At 48.1% G+C, this 13,264-nt stretch overlaps 1 protein-coding gene across 4 annotated transcripts in view; it reads left to right on the forward strand.

The window, feature by feature from the left end:
• The window catches only part of TTPAL (alpha tocopherol transfer protein like), a 14,693-nt gene extending 1,727 nt beyond the window's left edge, over nt 1-12,966 (forward strand). For 2 of the 4 annotated variants that reach the window (XM_077765267.1, XM_077765269.1), the window contains 4 exons: nt 1,696-2,155; nt 4,465-4,658; nt 6,420-6,530; nt 8,700-12,966. In XM_077765267.1, coding sequence (XP_077621393.1) covers nt 1,711-2,155; nt 4,465-4,658; nt 6,420-6,530; nt 8,700-8,978 — 1,029 coding nt within the window. In that variant the 5' untranslated portion in view covers nt 1,696-1,710 and the 3' untranslated portion in view covers nt 8,979-12,966. The remainder of the gene's footprint in view (nt 1-1,695; nt 2,156-4,464; nt 4,659-6,419; nt 6,531-8,699) is intronic. The other 2 variants (XM_077765270.1, XM_077765271.1) reach the window with 2 other exon arrangements.
• The last annotated feature ends 298 nt before the right edge of the window (nt 12,967-13,264 follow it).

The raw sequence follows: 13,264 nt of genomic DNA on the forward strand, positions 1-13,264 counted from the left end.
TTTTGCTGTTCACTACTGCATCTCCAGTGCCTGGAGGAGGGCCTGGTACATAGGAGGTACTCAATATTTGCTGAGTGAATGAAGTGGCATCTGATTGGGATTTAAGGATGAATTAGGATTAGTCAGGTGAAGGACTGGAGGGAGAACATGCTAATCACAGGAAACAGGATGTGAACAAGACAAGAAAACCCAGCTTTGGAAGGAAGTGAAAGCAGCCAGGTGGGGCTGGAGATTAGAATGCAAGGGACAGAGTGGGCAGACCTAAGATTTAGGGGGAGTGACCTGGTCACCGCCCACATGAAGAGACCCCTGAGATGGTCCTTGCTGTCCTTGTTGAGCTCGGGAATCAGGGATCAGTGGCAGTCTGTGGACAAGACCTTGGGCTTTGGAACTGGGCAGCTGCTACCACCTTACTCCCGAAATATCTAAAGCACCTGTTTTGGCTTTGTTTTTTATTCAATAAATGTGTTAGTTCAGATCTTCCAAAAAGCCAATACCAGGATGAGGTGGGACAGGCAAGAAACCAACTGGAGGCAGTGCCTGTGAAGCAGAAAAGGGAGGGGGGCTGGAGAAGTCAGGGAGAGCCTTCAGACAGTGATCCGAGTCTAGCCCCTGCGAGGCAGGTTTGGGTAGGAGGTCATGGACTGCAGTCTCATGAAAGGTTCAGCCTCAAGGCCGAGTTGCCTGTTAGAGGAGGCCCACGTTTCACCCAGTCCCTGGCTGGGGACAGTCTGTGGAAAGTGTGGCATCTACTGGATGGTGGACCCAGGGGCCCGGCAGCTCGGCCACCCGTCAGTTATGCTCCATCCCGGCGAGGGAGCCCGTCAGCATGGTTTCACAGCCATCAGGATAAGTCCTATACGTATATGGGAAAAAAGTCAGACGGTACAGTGAGAAGTCTCTCTCCCTCCTTAAATGTCCAGTTGTCCGGTACTGCTCCCTACACAAAACCATTGATAAGTTTTCTTGTATTTCCTTCCAGAAATTTTAGCTGCAGTCACAAATATATATGTATACATTTTAAAAATATAAATGAGATGATTTTATACACATTGTTCTGCATCTTGCTTTCTTTTCCTTAGTGTGTCAGTTCATGAAGGTCTAACTCCTTTCCATGAGTGAATAGTATCCCATTCTTATAATGTTACTTACCAGTCTCGAGCTGGTATGCAGTTAAAGTGTCTCTGCTCCTTTCCCATTATAATCAGCACTGGAAGCGATCGTCCTTGTGCGTCTGTTTTGCACACACATGCAAGTATATGTCCTAGAAACGGGATGCTGGGCCACAGGGTGTGTGGTTTATACTGTGATAGTGACAAGCTGCCCGCCGAAGAGGCCAGGCCAGTTTATCCTCTGACTGACAGTAAGCATATCAGCAAAAAAATCAAGAATTTTCACCAATCTGAATTTGAGACTTTTAGTTCATATTCCTTTAATTTCAAGGAGGCGGAGCCGCCGTCCCTGCGTCTGTCAGCAAGGCCACGGTGTTGGGTGAGGAGTGTGCGTGCCCCTGTAGCCGCCCGGGGGCCTTGGTGGACATTGGGCTTTGTTCAGTCTGAGGTTGGACCTGGCATGTGGTTCGGATCCCGTTCGTCGCTGCAGCCGAGAACCGCCACTGTCCCCCCACATGGTGCTGCCCTGAAACGAGCGGGGCTGGGTGATGTTAACTTGGCTTTGGGCTTGGTGTCTTGGCAGGGATCCTGGTAGCCAATGTCCGAAGAAAGTGACTCTCTGAGAACCAGCCCCTCGGCGGCCTCACTTTCGGAGAATGAGCTGCCGCCGCCACCTGAGCCTCCGGGCTATGTGTGCTCGCTGACCGAAGAACTGGTCACCAAAGCCCGGGAAGAGCTGCAGGAGAAGCCGGAATGGAGACTTCGAGATGTGCAGGCCCTCCGGGACATGGTGCGGAAGGAGTGTCCCAACCTGAGCACCTCCCTGGACGACGCCTTCCTGCTGCGCTTCCTCCGGGCCCGCAAGTTTGATTATGACCGGGCCCTGCAGCTCCTGGTCAACTACCACAGCTGCCGGAGAAGCTGGCCCGAAGTCTTCAACAACCTGAAGCCCTCGGCCTTGAAGGAGGTCCTCGCTTCCGGCTTCCTCACCGTGCTGCCCCACACCGATCCCCGGGGCTGCCATATCCTTTGCGTCCGCCCAGGTATCGCCCTAGACTTTTGGGGCATGTGCATCCCGGCTGTTTGGGAGATTGTGTGTCCGGCGCCCTCTCCCTCTTATATTTTCCTCTTTGTCTTCTCCCTGGTTCAGTCAAAGCTCTTCTGATTACAAATGACAAAAGCTGCTCAACCCAGCTGAGGAAAAAAGGGAAGAGTTAGTCTAAAGAGACGGGAGCATCCCAAGGAACCAGTGAGCTGGAGCTGTGGCTCTCACTGGCCCCGGCACCCCAGAGCCAGGATCCAGTTCGTTCCTCCATCGCGAACTAAGCCAACCATTCTCCCTGTCTCTGCCTGTGTCTGTCAGTCAGTGTATCTCTCTGGGCCACACGTTTCTGCTGTCCTGTGCATATCTTCTTCACCCTTCTCTCTGTAGACTGGCTTTTGCTCTCTGCACATGGCGAGAGCTCATATTGCTCAGTGCACAGTCCCGGTTTCTAGCCTTGACAGCCTGGTGGGTTGAGAAAACTGCCCCGGTCACAGGGCAAAGCAGGGCTGCCAGGAGCCCCCTGCCCCATCCCTCCTTTGTGACTAGGTGAGGTAGACCTCAGTGGGGGCTGGGCAGTCCAGTCTGTCCCCCTGTGCCTCCCCCACCCCTCCCTACTTTCCTCTGCTTTCTTAAGCCGTCCACTGACTTTAGATTCACTTTTCCATCTTAGCACTTCATGATGTTAATCAGGACATCTTATAACACTTCTCTTAAAGGGGATCCTGAAGGGGAGTAAAGACCTCCCTGTGCCTTCCTCTCCCTTTAAGATCCATGTCACCAGGTGCTTTGGTCATTTACTAAACCCTCTTTGGAGATTAAACCATCCTCTTGAGCCCTTAGTGTGTACCAGGCACGGTGTTAACTAACTGCTTTATCTGCTGCTTTAGGCACTTGTCAGAACTAGGGTGATTTATTTTTTATTTTATTTTAAAATAAGCAATGCAGTGGAGATTTTAGGGCACCGAGAGACCTAGGAACCAGTCAGCTGTGGTTTTCCTTGCCTTTTTTTTTTTTCCTGCTACTCCCTTGTACACAACTCATAAGGATATTGCAAAAGAGATTAGCACACTGGTTTTACCTCTTCGCTTGCGTGGTTTCAACCCTTTGCTTGCGAGGTGAATTTTTCCCCATGGGTCTGGAGCAGAGCTAGACAGACCCTTTCCCACCAGTGCAACTTTTTAGAAGGAGGTGTACACGGGAGGTTTTATTGTCAACTGGATATTAGCTTTGCCTTTTTATAAGCTCTTTGGGGACATATGTAACCGAAAAGGATGACACCCAGTGATGTAGAAGCAGCTTTAGTTGGCAGCAACGTTAACAAGCAAGCTGGCAGTGTTTGGACAAAGGTTTTTTTTGTAGGAAGTTTGCGCATATTACATACCCCCTTGGTGGCGGCCGTCATGTGGAGTTTTATCTTCCTAAGAAAAGGATACACTGGTCTTATGGGATTTTCTTGAGAACAGTGCTTAATAGTCAAAAGTTGTCATTTCCATCTTCTTCCCAGAGAAAGGAAGGACTCCGTAAATATACAGGGGATATCAAGGCAGCATCCAGACTGGAAAGGGGACTTGGCTCAAACCACAGCACTGGAACGCTGTCTCCATCATTGCCTCCCTTGGCACAGGCTTCATTGTCAGGCCAGCTGTTGCCTGGTGGGGCCCCTGAGTCTCAGGCTCCGGCCTCCCCCCTACCAGAGGGAAGAGGGATCTTTTCTTTCAAAAGGGCCGAGGTCTCAGAATTGAGTCTCCTTGGCTTGGTGTGCTCTGGCTGGGATCACACGCTATGGCTAGCAGGAGGTAAGACCCGCTTTGACCCTTTGCAGTGAGGAGTCAGGAGTCAGGTCAGTTTTACCCAAACTGTCAGGCTAGTGTGGAAGGAGGCAGCTCAGGGTGGTGTTACGAAAATCTGGGCACATCTGTTGGCAGAAGGCAGAGCTGTCCATTAAGGTTAGTATTACTGTCCCATTCTACTTCTGAGGAGATGTGGGCTCAGAATGAGGAAGTAACTCACCCAGGGTCACACAGCTAGTGAGATGCAAACCCCCAGATGTGTGTGACTTCAGAGCTGATACTTTTAACCGCAGCACCAGTGGTGCTTCCATTTCACAATGTGCTGCTGCATTTGGAATTAAGAACATCAGCTGTTGCTTAAGGTGTCCCATTTACTAACCTAAATAGAGTCACGCCAGTAGAATATCTTTCTTTCCATCTTTAAACAAGAGTTCTAGTAAGGAGATCAATCTTAGCCTGTCGGGTTACTTGTTTGTATTCATCCCTGTAACGTTCTGTCCGTTTCTTATGACCTCAGACAGATGGATCCCGAGCAACTATCCAATTACCGAAAACATCCGAGCCATATACTTGACATTAGAAAAACTCATTCAGTCTGAAGAAACCCAGGTGAATGGAATTGTAATTCTTGCAGACTACAAAGGAGTGAGCTTATCAAAAGCATCTCACTTTGGCCCTTTTATAGCCAAAAAGGTGATTGGCATCCTTCAGGTATGGCCCCTGTCTGTCGTGTGCCTGCTCCGGGACAGTTCTGGCTTTCCCCAGGGCCCCATCCGTTTACTGCTGAACCCACATGCTCCACAAAGCCCACACTTCTCACTCCTATGACCCGAAAGATACAAAAGCATTATGGGAAGAAACGTAAATGCCCTATTTACCACTCACTCTCATCAGGTTCTCCAGTAGTTTCTGAGGTGCCTTCAGTCTGGGCAAGATCAGCTTCAGGGCAAGAGCCCAAACCACCAGCGAAATGGTTTCTACATGTTTTGGGGGGCTCTTTGCTCCTGAAGACAGAGGAGCACTTTGAACAAATGAAACTGAGAATCTGTTTTTCTGTCTGACTGTGAGAGCCTGTCCTGCCCTCTGGGACCTGGGGCCCGGGAGCCTGTTGGACTGTTTGGAACAGATGCTTTCACATCCCATGTGTTCTGTGTTTCAGAACACAAGTGCTGGGGGGCGCCTAGGGGGCTTAGTCAGTTGAGCGTCTGACTTCGGCTCAGGTCATGATCTTATAGTTCGTGGGTTCGAGCCCCGTGTCGGGCTCTGTGCTGACAGCTCAGAGCCTGGAGCCTCCTTCGGATTCCGTGTCTCCCTCTCTCTCTCTCCCTCTTCTGCTTGTTCTCTGTCTCTCTCTCAAATAAATAAACATTAAAAAATTAAAAGTAAAAAAAGAACACAAGGGCTGGGAACCAGAAAGTTCCTCCCATATGTGCACAGTGTTCAACGGTTTGCAAAGTGCTCTTAGAGTCATTATAACTCATTCAGTCTACAGGGAGTTCTCCGAGGTAGACAAGGCAAGAATTAGTTTTCCTTTTCAGTATATTTGCTGCCGAAGCGAGCATGAGTGACTTCCTTTTTGATGGATGGGGACACTGCGCCCTCACGTGTGTAGCCTGGCCCGAGTCTCCCAGTTCTAACGGTTTTGGCTCCTCGTTCCCCCTGACCAGCCTGCGGGTGCTGTCTCTCGTGAGCTATGGTGCACCAGAGATATGGCAGTTTCCTCTCTGAACCCCACAATGTGCATGAGCCCCTGTTGTGCACCAGCACGATTATTTCAACACCAGTGTTTACATTTGGTCATTATCAGAAATGTGAATTCTGGCGACGAGCTAATCCTCTGGCTTTCCTTAGCTTCCACCCTTCTTTTGATGCCCCTGCTAAATACTGTGTAGATTCACATACCAGGATGAGTTTGGATAAAATTTTCTAGTCTTGGAAGATAATCTGGGGGAAAAAAAAGTCCCAGGGTTAAATAAGTTTGGGAGATAGGGTGTAGTATGTCCCTTTCTTGTGAATGTGACCGTAAACATTTGCATGTGAACAGTCCCACAGTTAAGGAGCCCTGTGTGACTCTGTGGTCTGCTATTTTCAAACTTATTTACCTACCGTAGAACCATTTTACATCACACCTAGTACTGTCCTGAGAAATACCATTTGGGCAACACTGATCCTGAAGGCCTGATGTTTGCTACACTGATCCACACAGGCTCTGGCCTTTTTATACACTCCCCCCGCCTCCGCCCTAGAGGAACACCTCTGAACTTGTTCGCCTAAGTCTGCGTCCCAGGAGAGACTTTCTCTGAGGCTTATCTTCCTGATTAGCCCCTACTTGGCTGTCTTTGATGAGGCCCTGAGAACCACACCAAACTGATATGGGGGTCTAATGGAGAAGATTTAAATGAGGAAGGCAGGCTGTGGAAACAGTCTGCAGGCACCCTATCTGTTCTAACACCTCCTTCCCTTGCCTCACAGGATGGCTTCCCCATTCGGATAAAAGCAGTCCATGTGGTGAATGAACCGCGAATATTTAAAGGCATTTTTGCCATCATAAAACCATTTCTGAAGGAGAAAATAGCAAACAGAGTAAGTGATGATTCTATTGATACTTCAATTTTTTTAATTTTTTTGTTTCCTTATTGGTGACATCAGTAAACTTCTCTTAGTTTACTATTTTTGCCCTGGGATGATTAATCTGGGAAGTACAGAGTTACAGGTAAACTAAATGAACCGTCCTTTCTGTGAGAAGATAAAATTAATTGGAGTATTGGGCAGTGGAGAGAGCAGAGCGGGATTAGTATCACAGAACTTCCCTGCCCTACAGACATTTAAACGCTTTAATATCCTGGCCTGGGCGCTGTAAGCCAACATCGTATTTTGTGCATAAAGACAACACGGAAAAGGGTCGTACCGGGAGATAGTTAAAGAGTTACGGCGATTTCTTATAAACAGCTCCTTGGGGTTTAAAAATGCTGTTTTTAAGCCCTTCCATGTACCTAATTTGTTGTCCTGTTATACCAAGTTTGTGGAATAATTCAAGGTTTATGAGATTTGTGAGTCTTAGCTTACCCGTTATTTAAGAAAGGATAGATGGCACTTTGAAAGATGGTTTCTGACCTAGAAGAGCCACTTCTTCTCCCTCTGCCTTTCTGAGTACTGCGATTGAATATGATGCTTGGTAGTTTTCTCCTTCTTCCCTTCAGGAATATTGTGGTCCCTTCAAAGATGGTCTTGAATTTTGTACTCTTTTTCAGAGAGGAAACACAGAGAGTTAGAATCTCAAGGTTGCAAGGGAAGGAATTTAAAAACCCAGACAGGAGGCACCTTGCTGGCTCAGTCAGTAAAATGTACAACTCTTGAATCTTGGGGTTATAAGTTCAAGCCCCGTGTTGGGTGTAGAGATTAGTTAAAAATAAAATCTTAAAATAATAATAATAAAATGAAATCCAGACAGATTCCCAGGCCTTTTCCCTGCAGATTTTAACTCCAGTTTAGGGGTGGAGCCCAAGAGTCTGTGTTTTTAAAATCTCCTTAAGGTAATTCGGATGCACAGTCTGATTTGAGAATTGCTAATTTAGTGGCATCCCTGCCTAGTACCTGGAGATCCTGTTTGGTACCTGCTTTTATTTTACTTTTTTAATTTTTTAAGATGTTTATTCATTTTGGAGAGACAGAGCAAGTGGGGGAGGGAGGGGCAGAGAGAGAGAAAGACACAGAATCTGAAGCAGGCTCCAGTCTGTCAGCACGGAGCCCAGTGCGGGGCTCGAACTCACGAACCGGGAGATCATGACCTCAGCCGAAGTCAGATGCTTAACCAGCTGAGCCACCCAGAAGCCCCGGAACCTACTTTTAAAGCCTAAGCAGCCATTCGAATATGCCTTTTATATCAATGAAATGACCTTATCTGTGGTCCATAATCCTATTCATTTCGTCCTTCCTATGCTCATTCATTCATTCAAAAATATTTATCACTTTACTATGTACAAGTATGTCCTAGATGAACAATATAGACCAAAATCTCTGCCCCCCTGGGAAGCTTGCATTCTAGAGAGAGACACGGACAGCGGATGTGTGTAATCTAGTATTAAAATGTGGTAAGTGCTCTGGAGAAAAATTAAGCAGAGAAATGGGATAGTACAGAACGGGGCAGGGAGTTGTAGCATTCAACAGGGTGGTTAGAGGCGGCATCACTGAGAAGGTGGCCTTGAGTGAGCAAAGACTTGGAACAGAGAGGGAGTGAGCCTAAAGATAGGAAGACCAGCAGTGGCACTGTCCTGAGGTGGGAGCAAATCTGCAGAGGGAGGAGGGAGGCAGAGGACCAGCAGGGGCCAGACTGAGCCAGGCCCCAAGGACCAGCATGTGGACTTGGGCTTCTGGTCTGTGTGAGGTGGGAGCGCTGGCAAGTTGTACAAAGAGGAGCGGCATGATCTGGCCCCGAGAAGAGCTGAGATAGTAGTAGGACTGGCTGTGAGTAGGAAGACCAGGTCAGAGTCATGGGGACCCCGGGGGGAAGCCACGGTGCCATGGTTCCAAAGGGGGTGAATCCTGGACATGTTTTGAAGGGCCAGCCAACAGCATGTGGGTTATAAGGAAGGGAAGTAAAGGTCCTCAGGCTTTTTGAGTAACTAGAAGGGTGAAGTTGCCATCCATCAACTGTTCCTCTATTCAGTCAGCAGATGAGCGCCTACCTATCCTGCACGTCACCGATACTGATTAACCTGAGGACACATGTGTTTCCATTTCATTCCCCTTTAGTTTTTCCTCCACGGGTCTGACCTGAACTCTCTCCACACAAACCTTCCAAGAAGCATTCTCCCCAAGGAATATGGGGGCACAGCCGGAGAGCTGGACACCACCGCCTGGAACGCGGTGCTGCTGGCCTCGGAGGAGGACTTTGTGAGAGAGTTCTGCCAACCTGTTCCCGTCTGTGACAGCATCCTGCGCCAGGCCCTGCCGCCTGAGGGGCTGAGCTCAGATGCACAGTGCGATGATTCCCTGCGGGCCGTGAAATCACAGCTATACTCCTGCTATTAGCCAGTCCTCTGTGAGTGCCACCATCTTTAAATCGTTTCCTTTTGCTTTGGAGAGGCACAAGGAGAATTTGAGGTGCCATGGGGTCAGGCTTGCTCCTTGTCATTGGATTGCAGCCTGTAGGGCTCTGACGGCGAGCCATGGGATAAGCCCTCGGTTACTTGAATTAATCCATGAAAGACATGGAAAATGTCCCCAGCTTTTCCCAAACATTTGGAATCCCAGTTTGCAACCATTAATCTGGAAGCTGTATCTACTTCTTACAGATGTTAGAACAAGAAAAACTAGGACCAAAGTCACTTTGGTCCCACATTCCAGGAGAAGGCAACCTGACTGGCCAGTGGGCACACTCCTGTGAAATAACTTGGCCGAACCTACAAGGTGGCCACACGTGAGACTGGGAGTTTGTGTCTTTTGCGTGAACACTAACTACAGACCTCTGTTGTACATCAGGAAATTTCTAGTTTGAGGTCCAGGCCCCAGCTGCCATCACTAGGTTTGGAAAGCACCTTAACTCAATTGTGAGAGCATCAGGACATACGCAGCACTTCATCACTTCATGATCAAATCTGGGAGCGAGACTTCAGAGCACCTCTGGGATTCATCGGTTGACTCTTGCAATAGAAACTGAAGTTTTCCCAAACCCATAAAGCCTTAGCCCCGGTTCTCAGTAGAATCATACAGGATCCTAGAGGTACGTGATCTTACTCATCCTGCAACGCTGGATGTGAGGCCTGAGTAGCTAAGAGAATTCTGGCCCAAGAATTAACAGACCACGGCTCCAGCCCCAGATGTGTGACTGTGGACAAGACCTGGGCCTCTGTGGGCCTCACCTTGCTCATCTGTAAAATGAGCCTGGGTGAAATGATGCCTAGGGCCTTGGCGTGATGTTCTGAGATTTGGTTTAGTGACTGAATGTCAGAGGTTGGTTTTCTGCCTAGAAAAATTGGTTTTCTTGCTTCTAGATGCAAGTGGTTGGATCCTGTTGTTTTGTGGTACATCTGGGCCTTTCTAAGAGGCATGTGTCACCATCTGGCCCTGCCTTTAAGGAAACTAGTATGTATATTCTTGGGGCCTGGCGATTACCAACTTCCTTTTTGCAGGGAGGGTTAAACTTGAAAAGGGCAGGTGCGATGACCAGGGTTTGTATGAATTTCTTCTACCCTTGAGGCTCTGGTGGTACCCTGTAAACCTGGTAGCAGGGAATGGTTAAATGACTTGGGATTCTTAAATTTTCGTCTCTGGAAATGATTGCAAGGCAAGTTATTGCTGGACCTCTTTTGAGGCTCCCGCCCTCGCAGACTGTCTCGAGTCTCTGTCTCTGGTGTGGGCGGACAGACTTCATCCAGCGAGACTGAATGTTAGTTCTGCGTTTCAGCACTTTAGACCTTTCCTGTCGAAAATTTAGCCTTAGCCCAAGCATCCAATTAAGTGGTTCATTTGGTGGCTTTTGACCTATTCCTTTTGTATTCATTCCTTGAAAATCATGGCATTAAAAAAGTGACAAGTACTCTGTGTTGTATAAGTACCTTCTCCATGCATTTATTAGACCACCAGGCAAGGAGGACAGCTCAGTTAGGTAGAGTAGAGTACTCTGAAATGCAAAGGCCAGTCTATCATTAATAAGCTCCTCGTCTTTATAGTACTGTTTAAAATGTCAGGAGAAGTTGGAGGTGGAAATTATTCACCTCTGCAGTGCCAATGCCAGAGAAAAACCTTTTCACCATAGATACTAACCCTGAATCATCTTGGGACCTCGGAGCCGGAAGTACCCAAATGTGTACCCTTGGCAGGTTCCACTTCCATCTGCTGGTGACAGTGGGACCAGCATTGCTGAAAAGATCAAAAGAGCACAAGGAGGATGACTCAGTAGATGGTTCAGAACCCAACTGCTTGGAGGTGGGAATTGGATAGAGGCTTTCTCAGATCTCAAAGACGAAAGAGAGAGTAAAACACAAAACCAACAGCAAGCTAGACAGAAAGACCAATGAACCGTTCGGCCCCACCGAGTTCGCAGAGTTTAAACTCTGCACTACATTCCTGGCCAGTCTTGCCCATGTCCGTTTGACTGAAGAGGTTTACGTGTATCTAAGCTCCCCTAGACAAGTACGTCAGAGACCGGGATGCTGCCTGTTTCCTAGGCCTCTCCAGTGGGACCAAGGAGCTGTTGCATTCAGCTCCTGAAAGGAGTCAGAGTGAGGATTTGTCTGCCTTCTGCAGTTCCAAAGAGAGATCAAATAGCTTTGACGCCTCAGGAGGTTTGAATCCATCTGTGACACTGGGACTCCTTGGGTGAAAATCAAGGCAGTTTCTGTGTGGCTTCACCAGGCATTCGTGTAGTTTCCCTGGCAGGGTGAGGGAATGACCCAGGGAGCACCCAGTGAGCCTGACTCGGTAGTGGTAGGGTACACTGATGGGCCAAATGGTCGGACATCCGGAGACCTGGGAGTGTCTTCCTTTAGGGCAAAGTCCTGGCCCCTTTCATAAATACCTGGAAAGTAACTTTTCCCTAAATTCAGGGCCGTACGGCATAGAAAAGGGAAAGGAATAGTGTATCAGGAGACCCGAGTTCTGGCTGTATGTTGCTGTGGGCTTGGACAAGCCACTGAACACCCCTGAATCACATGATAAACAGGATCTACACTCAGCTCTGGACCCTCTGTTTTCGGCATCAATTGGCTGTACTGCCACAGGGACATTATACTCTACCTTTTGGAGGCCTTTCCCTCCCTGCCCCAACCCAATCTGGGTTATTTTATAGGAAATGTAGGTCTGAATCAATTGACCTCTGACGCTGTCAATGCCAAATGAATCTGTAAGCTTAGGTAAGATGGGGGTCTTCTTCCTTCTTATACAGAATCTGGAAAATTGTGTCTCTTCCTGGAATCCTATTCTATCTTCACAGGGAGAGGCTGGAAGAAAGCTAGAGAAACAACTGTGCAACTCTGGCTTCTTGAGTTTATTTGCTTTTGGCAGAAGAGGCTTCATCTGGTTTTCACAAGGAGCCACATAATCCTTAGAGGTTTACAAACATGTCAGCTTGTAAGATGCTGCATTTTTGCCAGAAAGAGGACAGTAAGAGGTATTTTCCCTGAACTCCTGTAAGATACTGAGCCTTTCTCAATTCTCCGTGGCTGGGCAGTTATTTTAAATGCCGCCGGATTCTCAGGCCAGTCATGGGATTACTTTTCCATTTGGGGAGGCAAAAGCTTAGTACTGTTGGTGGCATTATTAGAATACTTCATTTTGAAGTGTTCACCTTTTAAGCCTTTTAAGCTTCCTCTTTCATTTAGGCAGTGAAGTGTTAGCTAAGGTAATGATGTAAATGTGGCATGAGATCTGCGGAGACACCACACAGAAACATCTCCACTGTTCGGGAAAGATGTCCATTCTGGTGATGCCTCTCAGTATTGGGATCTGTTGATTTCATAAACCCATAAATCCTAAGTAAGTTCCTTTTTGTTCTCAGAAATGGTTTGCTTGAAATGCCAAGTTAACAGGCATCGTCAGATCCCACACTCCTCCTTAATAGCTTGTGCTCCACAGGAAGGCCCGGTGTGACTCCTGGATGGAGATGCTTGTGATGAACTTACTGTTTGACAGCTGGCTGCTCGTCCTTTGGTCTCGCTGGGAGGCATGTGTAGCTGGGCAGAAACTCAGCTGCCACTGGGGACTCTTGCGGCTCCACCTGCAGCTCATGGCAGCGAGACACTGGCAACCTCTGTCCGCTACACTCTGACAGGGCGGGAAGGTGGGCTAAGTTTCTGACTGACTGGGGCACCATTCGGCCTCCAGTCACATTCCTTGCTTCAAACTGAAATTCAGTTTAGCTTTGAGTGTACGGACACGTGGTGGTGGATTCATCTACTTCAGTGTTTGTTCTGACCAAAAAGTTTATTTTTCTAGTGCATTTTCTAAGTCAAAGTGGTGAAAACATGTAACTTTAGTATGCATGACCAGGTCTTAAACAATAAAAATCCCTGTAAGCTTATGTGTGGAGTTCTTTTGTGACGAAGACAGTTTGGACAGAGGCTCTGAAGTTTTATTATTCACGGTCCGTGATGGCTTGGCCCTGTGGCAACACTGTGCACCTGCAGACTTGGGGCTGGCCGCCTCCGAAGGTCATGTGCACTTAGAAGGCCCCAGTGTATAGAGAATGGCACTCACTGCACACGGTGGTAGAGACAACATGCAAATGTTTCGGTTCATAAGGCCCAGCGGTTCTTTCTGGAGGGGGCTTCAATTCTTCCAGGGCTAGCTAACATTTCCTGGTGCCAGGAAGGGCTGGG

Source organism: Crocuta crocuta, unplaced genomic scaffold, assembly GCF_008692635.1.
Source record: "Crocuta crocuta isolate KB4526 unplaced genomic scaffold, BGI_CrCroc_1.0 scaffold477, whole genome shotgun sequence".
NCBI classification, from domain to species: domain Eukaryota; kingdom Metazoa; phylum Chordata; class Mammalia; order Carnivora; family Hyaenidae; genus Crocuta; species Crocuta crocuta.